Consider the following 11,601-nt stretch of genomic DNA (forward strand, 5'->3'; position numbering starts at 1 on the left):
CTTTTGCAAAATGACAGGAAGCCACAGGCCATTTAATAAACAAACATGTATAATACTTTTTAAGATTTTTAAGAATTCCTAATTTTCTAATTAAACTTTTTCTAATCATAGCTCTATTATTCAGTTTGGACATTTGTATTTGCAATGTAGCACCTCATTCTCATTAAAAGCACAAAAAAAATTCACATTGGAAATAAAAAAAATGCCACCCTCCGACCAAATTTGGCCCATGGGTCGTAAATGAGGTATCACTGGTTTAATGGCTACCTTCAAAATTGCCTTATGGTGTTTTAAAAAACGACTGAGGTTTTAAATGCTCTCCCGACATTAGCATGAGGTCATGGCACCTTCGCTAATGTGCTAATGGAATTCACAGTAGTGAGCTAAACTGTGCGGCTTACCGTCCAAAGCCTGCACTTTTGTAATGGGAAGACCAAACACTGGATGCAGCGCAGGTCTCCAACAGGGGTGAGATGCTAATATTAGCTCGTGCTCACATTAGCTGAGTCATCTTCTCTGTGTCCTTGGCTTATTATCTGATTTAAGACTGATTAGATTAGTCAGCCACACACACACACACCCACACACACACACACACACACACACACACACACACACACACACACACACACACACACACACACACACACACACACACACACACACACACACACACCACATTTAAATATCAAAATGGAATTGCTTGACCAGTGAAAACTAGATTAATTCAAAATGTTTGCATCAAGGTGCGGGGAAAAGCGATGACTGTGCATATTTTTAATGCACCTTGCGGCATTTAAAGCCATTTATGACATTATCTAAAGCTCATGTTATGCAAACACATTTTTCAAGTCAAAGCCACTTATGTTGAGGATACGTGATGCTCCTTTTTTTTCTCCTCTGCCTTGATTTGACTTCACGAGATCATCAGCATAGGTATTGATTTTGCACTCCATTTGGTGGAGTTTTATAAGCTAAAAAGTGTATAACCTATAATAACATGCAGTAACAGTATAATGATGTTGAGCTCTGCTGCACTACTGTGTGTGCATGCCATGTGCTTTTCATCACAGATATGTAAATGGGGTTTAGGTAAGAGATTAAAAGAAAATGTTTGTTTTGTACAGTACATGGACACAGTGTTCATCCATTTAGCACAGTGCTGTTACTTCCGCCCCCACCTTCATCAAGCTGTGTCAAGGTTATGCAAACAGATTGGCCGTTGCTCTGCTCCCAACAAACGCCACAAATAGCTTTTCTTCTCTCTCGTCTCCAGAAACTGTCAAGAGAATGCTACTGGGTCAAATCTCCTGACAGCCTAACAGCGTGCTGGGTGATGTAAGTTTGGCCTAGAAACCTCCCACATCTTTATTCTTCCTTTGAGAAATAATTTTCTATTATGTCATTGTTGTGCACTCCTGTTTCCTTCCGTTTGAATGTGTTGCTCCGTTCTACTTTGAGCCATTTGATCAGCTCAGAACGCGGCGTTACACTTTTAGATAGTTGTTGTGGTAAACAAGAGTACGTTGTCTCGCTGTCTTATAGAGTTTGAAAGCGGAGTGCCAATTTTACTTGAGACTTTTTCATGTTGGATGTAAGGAAGTACTCAGCCACTGTAAAAATGTGTACGTTCCTGTGTGCTCATGTTCAAGACTGTTTGCTTCCTCTCTTTATGCGTGTGTCTGTGACAGTCTCCTCTCAAGATGTTAATTCCTCTCCTCCCCGTTGTTGTCATGCTAACACCAGCAGTGTCTGCACCAGGGAGACGAAGACATATTGGTGTTAATGAAAAGCCCTCCTAAACTCTCCTCCCCGCATGAATGTTTAAACATGCTTGTCATAACATTCATTCGCTCACACATGACAGCTAGCATCTGCAGCTGCCTTGCTCGCCCTCAATATTTTATCATACCATCTCCCCTAACCCCAGACTAGCACAATGGCTGTGTGTTGGAAAACGGAATTATAATGACTGAAAACAGGCCGTGTACAGACTCACTACCAGCACAGGACATACATAATGTATTCAGCAACACCACAGGCTTCATAATGGTTCAATTAGTCAATCTTAAATAAGAAAGAAAGGCCAAATGGCGGAAATGTGGAGATACATAGACATAAGAAGTAGAGGGGGATAAACAAAGAAGATGAAAGAAACACAGAAGAAAAACATAACAAAAAAGAAAAGGGGATAGTTTTTAAAATATTGTGAAGAGAAGACATAAAAGGAAGACAAGTCCTCATATGAATGTACTTACAAGCTTGAAACCTGCCGAGGTTTTTATTTATTTTGTTCTATTTGGATATGTTTTAGTGCAACATTGACCTTATTCACCTTAATAGTACAACATAATGCTTGTTATTGCAAATGAAGAAAATGACGGTTTGGTCTCCTGGCACCATAGGATGGTTCAATCATTCCGTCTTAAAACTAAATATGATAAATATAAAAGGTTGAAAGATGGAAATGCACCAAAACATTGACAGAAAAGAGAAGGAGATGAACAAACTACATAGAGAGAAAGAACGATGACCGACAAAGAGAAATAAAAGGTTTGTGAAGAAAGAAAATAATACATTGGGAAAGGAAAGATAAATCCTCATGTCCATGTACAGTTTTCTATTCAGAAGTCCCACAACACTGCAGGTCAGCAGTTGTGACCTTGGTGGTTTTGACAGAAGTGGTTCACCATGGTAACGGTCGGTCGAACTTCCCCGCACCCCTCGTCACTCCCCAACCTTCCTCGCTGCCTGTCCTCTCATTTGATTGGACGCACAATTGAAATGTCATGCCTCAGAAACACACATGCACACACACCAGATCAACCAGACTGAAACAAGACAACATGAGAGAAACCAGAGGCAAATGTAACACTCAGAGGGGAGAAAGCTTCACTTATATCTCTCTTCAGAAGAAATAGCCCTAAATATGTGAGTGTTTATCTAAACTCATAGTTAAACCTTGTGTGGTGGACATAGGCACAGAGCATCAAAGCAGGGAGGCTTGTCATAGCAGCTGAATACAGAATCAAATGAATATTAATGCGGAACCAATTACCTCAGGGAAATGTTGTCTGTAGGTTAGCTTGGCTAACACACGTGTCTCACCTTTAGCAAAGTGGAAGCAGTGGGGGGGAGCCTGGAGGCTGGACAGCGCTGATGTATTCGTTTTCCTCCTAACAAGCTTGTCTACCCCTTATAAAATAGAATTGTCCACCCCTCCCCTCTCCTTATTTCACCTAGATGCAAACTGCGTATAAAGAAAATGAATTATGGAGAGAATAAATGATACAATTCTTCGACAATGCCTATGGCTAAGAGGAAGTTAATATTGTCTGACCACGTTGTTTGTTTGCCAAGATTTCATGAGCGGCATTTATAAATGTGTTGCTACAATATTGGTTAAAGGTGTTTTTTTTCTATATCAGGCTTGGTTAAATAATAGAACTTCACATAAGCGAATTAACAAAAATGTGATTTTTAAGGTAGAAGCACATTTTCATTCACTCACCTTTCCCTGTGTGCAGCAGTTTTGAGTTTGTGTAGTGTGAACCTGTTGTTGTGTGAGCAGCTTAGTGGAGTGCAGCACTGATCTGTTCGGGTCTCTAGCTGACGATCTGCATAAGTGACTGTGGCACACTTAAAGCTGCTGGCTCCTTTAAGCCCCTTCTAAATCAGTGTTAAAGCCTTGATAATAGACCTCACTGGCCAATTGATTGGCCTTCATATGTTTACAGCTCACTTTAATTGCTTCAAAAATACCATTTATCAGCCATGTGTGTCCATGTTTGCATGTATGTGTGTGTGCAAGCATGCCTGTCCATCGACAAAAAGGCCTATTGATTTATCAGCATCTGGATTTGTCCCGTTCACCGTACATAAAACCCCTGCGTATGTGCTGTTCAGAATGGGAAATGGCCCCATCGATTCCCTTAAGTTGAAGCCCAAATGCTAAAGATTTTTGGATAAGCTTTCTCATTATTTAAGCTGAAATCAATAGGGGAGAGCACGGGTCTAATGAATGAACGGGCCACAGATCAGATGGGGTGTGCTCATCCCCGGCCTGTCCTGGTCGATCTGCGTGGGGAGTGTGTGTGTGTGTGTGTGTGTGAAAGAGAGAAAGAGACAGGAAGAAAGAGAAAGAACCCTTTTTATTTGGTACTTACAAAAAAAACACACCATAAGTCCACCTGTGTCTTTATTTATTTCCCTTTATATGCCCCATTGCTGTTCAGTTACTTAACTTGTATGTGTTCCACATTGGTGTAGCAGAGTTATTCTTATCATTATTCTTATTGAGCCATTTCCCACCCTTGTCTCTGTAGTCGGCGGTCAGCAGGAAGCAGGTGGAGCGGCAGCAGAAGGAGCTGTCAGGGTCCCGTCAGAAGGAGGAGGCGCTTCTCTCTGAGGTATGGAAAACACAACAAAAAAACATTCCTTGCATTCATGTGTGTCCCTGTCATCCTCATTTAGCTGTGGTTTCCCCTCTCACCCTTAGCTTGACTCCTCCGCCTGAAAGGAATTATAAATGCAATGAAAATTCATCATCTGGCCTCAAAAGGCTCAGTTTCCCCAGGGGGATCAGTGGAGTTTGATCTTATCTTTTTAGCTTAGAACACATCCAAGGGGAGAATAAATTACTAAACAAACACAACCGAAATACCTACTGCAAGTGATCATGGATTGAAAGAAAAATTACACACATTACCCCATTCAAGTCTAGATTGAACATACATTTGCATCGGAATATAAGATGTCGTGCGACAGTGAAACCAAAAATGATATGCAAACACACACCGACTAACCCTCACAACAACGCTGGCTGACTTCCTGGTTTTTCCACTTTTCATTCTTTCCACTCTTCTGAAATAGCAAATGATACAGAGTGGTGTGTGTCTGGGAAATTCAATTGTCATTTGCCCAGCGTTCAAATACTGCCTTTTAGAATATACTTACAAGGAAACAGCAAAGAGTTTCATTTTATTTTAACTCATGGAATCAACTGCATTAATAAGACATATTAGCCTGAAGCCATTTAAAGTTGACAATAAATCGATGAACTTTTCTTATTGTTTGTGGTTTTATTTCATACCACAAACGTTTGTAGTAGGTTTTTTACGAGTTTTTGCCTCCTGGCTATACAAAAAATATATTTATTCAAAATATGACTATTCTGAATTTGATATGGGTCTTGTAAACACAAAACTCCTTACAAGGCTCCAAACAGGAGTATTAGTGGAATATTCCTTTTCATTACAGTAACAGCTTAGTATGACTTTTGTCTTTTTTTTAAATGAGGGAAAACCACTATATTTTGTGCATGTCAACTTAAACAATGAGTAATTTGTCAGTGAATGTTATAATATAAATAATACATTATAACAATATATCTCTGTCAAGTCCAATTTTCAAACTCCCTGTCCCTTCCCCTCGCTCCCCTCGAAAGTGTCCCGCCTTTTTCCTCCTCATAAATATGGAAGGCAAAAGATGATGAGATTCACGGACAAGAAAGGAATCAAAATCTATTGTTGCGTGTCCTTTTCCCCGTGTAAAGTTTGGATTAAATGTCACACATTAGCATGTGAACTTTTAAATGAGCTTGTTTGCTCTCCGCGGTGTGGGGCATGTAAATACCCATCCTGAGTATGGAATGGGGGATTGCTTAGCGGGAGCTGGGGGTTCACAAGAATTGGGAAGTGTAGGACACATTTGAGTGTGGCACCGGCAATTAGGGCCGCAGCGAGGGACCGGAGGACCAAACAGCTCTATTGACAGGCAGTGTCTGCCGTTCCACACCTGAAGTGGCAGCGAGTGGGAGGCGGGAAGGCTCCCTTATGGCTGCTACTTCTGGTGATTTGAGGGAAGATGATTGACAGGCACTCCCAAAATGAGATGATTGACGTGCACTGTCACTATGAATCTACTTATGAGCAACTTCAGGTGTGAGTGGAAAGAAGAGTGTGTGAGTGTGTGTAAATACGCATGGGTATCGGACATTATAGTAGTGTGTAGCTCTGAGTAAGGCAGGGCTATGTATTGATAGTATATCAATATTGTGGTATGAGACTAGTTATTGTCCTAGATTTTAAATGCCATAAATATCGTTTTTTCCTGGTTTTAAAGGCTGCATTACAGAACTGGTGGTTCATTTCAGAATTCACCAGACTCTCTTAGTTTTTCCTTCATTGACCTTTACCCGCTTACTTAATATATCAACATTTATCTTGATTTTTTATCAACATTCTCAATGTGATACATCTCGATAAATGCCTAGTCCTTGCTAGGTGTTGACCATCAAAGATTACACATATCAAATGCTTAAAATGTAATTTACTCTAAACCTTTGTAGTATTGATCCAGGCTTCAGTATTAACCTTTCTGAGATGAACCTATAAAAACACAAGCATACATCAAGATTACAGATTCTGAATCTGTCCATAAAGTTTAAGTAAGTCATGCAGAATCGTGTATTTCAGACTCCACATGATGTTATGAATGTGTGTGCGTTGTGTAGGATATTTAAAACTAACCAAACCCCATATTGTTTTCATTGACTCTGATTCCCTTTGTTTTAAAATGCGAGGCTGCTTATTTATCGACGTAATTTCCTCTCAGTGAAGGGCTTGTGTCTGTAAAACACATTAAAATCATAATGCAATCTTTGCTAACCCAGGAGCAACGTTATTGTTCTCTCCGAACAACAGCACCCCGGCCTGTTTATCAATCCAATATCTCATAATGCGCTCTCTGCTTGGTCATTTTGAATATAAAAAGATCTCACACTGTTATTGTACCATATTTCCTATACTTAGTATCAATCTCTTGTTCTGACACGGATCTGACACATCCAATATGATATTTGATTAGTTGTTGTTTTGTTGTTGTTTTTTTTATAGTCTCCAGGTGATATTGGCTACATGTGCAGAGGTGGTATTATGTTGGCTGTTTCATCTGGATATAAAAATGATTTAGTGTGTACTCAGCACGCAGTGTCATTGACTAGCTTTAATTCCACTGCAAGGGTGGACTTTATTACTCTGCTACTCTCCGGAAGTGTGTGTGTGTGTGTGTGTGTGTGTGTCAGAGAGGGAATGAATGTTTCTGTGCATGTGTTTTTCATGCCACACCTTTTACACACGCTTGTGCACATGTCTGTATATCTCTCCCGGCCTGTATCTTCAGCACATAATTGCCAGGCAGTGTATGAATCATCTGCACCAGCACGTGGAGCAGCTCTCACACTCTGGACAAACCGGTGGTCCCGGTCCGAGAAACAGAGGGGCTCCACTTTGCCATGACAAACCTTACTTTTGATCAAATGCTACAGAGCCATAATCATGTTTGTGCCACTGAATTCTTTAACCTTTTCATGACCCCGCTGAATGCCAGCGGCCCAATCACTGAACCTAATTGAATCTGCTCGGCGGCGCCCCCCCCACTGATGAAAAAATAAAATTGGAGGTGAAAAATGAATAGCATGCTGGTGGTGGGAAAGATTTATAAATACACAGATGTGCTCACACACACACACACACACACACCTTTTTCAATCCTGCAGGAGAGTGTGGAATGAGAGGAGGGTAGGAGAGGCTGGGCCCTGGTTTCTCATTCCCCCCCGGCCCATTCGGAGGATATTCCTATAAGATAATCTGATTTATTTGCAATTTTCCTTTAAGCGGCTTAGTGTTTACCTCCAAGATTAATATATTTCTCTGTTATTAATATCAGACTGTAATTAGGAGTGATGTGTCTCGCTCCGTTCAGTTTCGTGGCCGCCAGGCAGCGCGCTGGATGAAACTCTCGCTGCGACTCTGTGATCCCCTTTCACAAAACAAAAAAAAAAGAGAAGGAAGTTTTAAAAGGAGGAAAGACACTGCAGGCTGGGGATGTAGAATTACAATCGCAGCGTACCTGCCTTTGTGTCTACGGCTGTCTGCATGCGGGAAGGTACCAATATGGGAGTGTGTATTTCTCCAGTGTGTGTGTGTGACAGTGTGATGGTCCCCTCTGATTGATAAGGTGTCTGTGCAGGCTGCAGATTGCTCTTGCTGATTGCTTCTGAGAGCTCCAGCTGATTTATAATCAGAGCAGGATGAAGGATTGAGCCGTGGATTGCTTATCTGTTTAGCCCCCTCACAACATAAACTGACAAATTATCATGTTGAACACACACACACACACACACATGCACACATAGACACACAAGCACATGCGAAAAAAACGTAATAACGTGGACCTCCTTATTAAACACACACAAACACCATCACACACACACTCCGGCCATACAGAACATAGGCGGGGTTATTCATCAGCACAGTCATATTTTCATGATTGCAATGAGTCAGTCTGATTTGTTTACATGTCAGTATGAGAATATGTATGAGTATGAGTATATAGGTCAAGTTAAGTTGCAATTAACTTGTTTAACGCACTTAGAGTTTTGATTTGTTCCATAATCAGGATCATAATCAAAATACTTTGTTTATCCCCAGGGAAATTGAGCTGTGTTGCATGAACGAATGAGTGAATAAGATAAAAGAAAACCATATCTTTGAAACAACATAAGAAGTTAAAGTAATAATATCCAATTAAGAGATAAAATAAATAAATATATTTATACAAACCTAAGAATTATAAGTAAAATGTCCAATGAAAGACAATAAAAAATATAAATATTTCTGTAAACATAAGAAGTAAAATGTGTAATAAAATAAAAATCAATATAATAATAATATTTAAATTAACATACAAAGTCAAAGTAAGAATGTGCGATAAAGATATTTAAATAAACATACAAAATTAAAGTAAAATGTCCAATAATAAAACAAAAAAAATCTAAATCGAATTATATAAAAATTATATAAAAATAAAAACAATACTTGGGATTCTGTACCTTGATAAGTATGTGGACGTTTTTATTACTTACCTGATATTTAACTGCTTTTCTCTACTCATGTCCCTCAAATCTGCACTTTTAGTGGTTAAAATGCTTCAGACAGAACAACACAAACAAATTAATTACTGTGTGTGATTATGTTTGTATAAATATATTGATATCGTATAACTTAGGTAGGTGTTTCTGGATTTCGATAAAGAGGCTGGCATATTATGTGAGACTAATTCCGCTTGGCAAACCACAGAACAAGCCAGCAGGTTTAAATGCTGACAGGTTTAGTATGCCCTATGGCACTGTGACAGCTGTGTGTGTGTGTGTGTGTGTGTGTGTGTGTGTGTGTGTGTGTGTGTGTGTGTGTGTGTGTGTTTTCTATCTTCCTTCTCTTCCTTCCCTGTTACTTTCACCACAGTTGTTTGTAAATGCACAGTGACAGAATCACAAAAGAAGCACAATAACACAAAGTACAGGAGCACTTGGCATCACACACACACACACACACACACACACACACACACACACACACACACACACACACACACTGACGAATGGCAGCAATTAGATGGGGAAACCAAGCATGTGAGGACAGAGGAGCGCTGAGGGGCTGCAACCGCTGTATGGAACGTGTGTGTGCGTGCGTGCACGTGTGTGTTGTTCATGTTTGTGTGTATTTGGATTCCTTCTAATGCACCATCCATCTGTCTAAATATCAACACTGTCTAATATGTCACTGGACAGTGGCTTTGGTGGGGGTGCAATTTGTTTTGGGGTGTGAACATTTGCAATCAAGCCCCAAATAAGAAAAGGACTGGATTACAGCAATATCAGTTTGCAAAATGAATTGCTCGTGGGACTCAAGCTGGAACAATGATTTTATATGTTGACAGCAGACACACTTCTGTACAATAACATAAGGCTGAGGTACAGACAGAGAATGTTTTCATTTGTGTGTCCCCTTGCTCAGTTTTCACGTCAGCCTGAGTTGTTTAACCCATCGGCCTTGAGACCTTGAGTTACTTCAGTGCTTTTACTCGCTTCCCATTGGACGAATAACCTCTCACATTAGGTCAAGTGCTGCCTACGTTAAGCCTTTTCAGCCACAGTCCCACTTCCTGAGAGACTTTAGCATGTTAGCCATCCCATATCTATTTCCATTTCCGCTGAGGATAGTACCCCAGGATCCTCAGATGATGATTTGTCTCCCCTTTCTAGTATCAGCTCACCTAGTCATGATATGATATTAAACAATGACATGTCAACACACTGTAAAACTATTTTCCATTTATTTTAGGCACATAAGCAGCTATGCACATAACAAACATTTTAAAACAAACTCATATTGCAAACACATGTGCCCTTATCCCAGACTTTACAGATGTAACGAGGCCTACATGAAATCCAAACATGTGTCAGGTTTTTTTTAATCCAAGTATTCGTGGAGCGTGTGATGTGTGTGAGAGCACATTTGTGTCGCTCTGTGTTATTAACGGTCTTCATGCCAACTTTTTACTGATTTATTCTCTCCTCTGTGGGATTGTGCAGATTTTACAAGCAGGTGTGTGTAGATTTGTATTTATGACCTGTGGAGATGTGTGTTAGACACCACCGCTGATGAATTACTTCACTTCTGATTGCTCGCATCACAAATCATCCCCATATTATAACCCTTCTCATGCAAATAAGTAGGCACTGCATATGTGCCCGAGCACGGCATATAGAGAGAGAGAGACGATGAATACATGTGTAAACAAAATAATGCAAGCTGTTATTTACATATAAAATAAATGAAAAACTGTGAGTTCATATACGTACAGTATGTACCCAATGTATAGTATCTATGTTTGGGTATTATGAATGAGTAAGTATGTGTGTGTGGTAACCCTGTATTGCCGGCGAGCTCATTCCTCTCAGAAATCAAAGTTAAATGGGTCATCTATCATGAGAATATGTGACTGGGACACTTGTCTCTGCCATGATCTGAGTGTGTGTGTGTGTGAGCGCAAATATGCACCCAAATGAAAGGTGTGTGGTGCAGGGCAGCTGGTGTGTGCCTCTGCAGCTGTGTGTGTGTGTGTGCCTCTGCGTGTGTGTGTGTGTGTGTGTGTGTGTGTGTGTGTGTGTGTGTGTGTGTGTGTGTGTGTGTGTGTGTGTGTGTGTGTGTGTGTGTGTGTGTGTGTGTGTGTGTGTGTGTGTGTGTGTGTGTGTGGCGGCCACTTGTCTTTGCCTGCGCTATGATTAATGGTTTACATTGGGCTGTTCAGCCATGCATGTTTCTTGGTTTATCGTTTTTATGCTGTCTCCAATTAAAGCTCCATAACTTGAGTGATGGCTTCGCGCCAGTGTCCATCAATAGAGGCCATCAGCGGCCTCATGCATTCAGGATATGGAAGCCACACAGTAACTATTATCCTCTTGTGTCAGAGCTATCGGGCAGTCTGTGTATGCAAGAAATATGCAGATGTGGGTGTGCGCGCGTAGTGAAAAAACTAATCCTGCCCATAACCCTAGTTGTATTCTTTAAAGAAATTGTCTGTGTGGTCAAATAATACCACCTTTTTAAATGTATCTAATCAATTTCAAATATATTCATATAAATGGCAATTTCTCTCTTTCTTTAAAATTATGAGAAAAGCACAACTGATGGTTGTTACACAGGCACACACACACACACACTCACACTCCAGTTGCTCTCACCTAGCACAAATTTC

At 40.4% G+C, this 11,601-nt stretch overlaps 1 protein-coding gene across 1 annotated transcript in view; it reads left to right on the forward strand.

The window, feature by feature from the left end:
- The window catches only part of LOC104946591 (trichohyalin-like), a 70,403-nt gene that overhangs the window by 24,401 nt on the left and 34,401 nt on the right, over window positions 1-11,601 (forward strand). The window contains exon 7 of the mRNA XM_010772458.1: window positions 4,326-4,409. Within this exon, the coding sequence (XP_010770760.1) occupies window positions 4,326-4,409 (84 nt within the window). The remainder of the gene's footprint in view (window positions 1-4,325; window positions 4,410-11,601) is intronic.

Source organism: Notothenia coriiceps, unplaced genomic scaffold (assembly GCF_000735185.1).
Source record: "Notothenia coriiceps isolate Sejong01 unplaced genomic scaffold, NC01 NC01_scaffold00011214, whole genome shotgun sequence".
Classification (NCBI taxonomy): domain Eukaryota; kingdom Metazoa; phylum Chordata; class Actinopteri; order Perciformes; family Nototheniidae; genus Notothenia; species Notothenia coriiceps.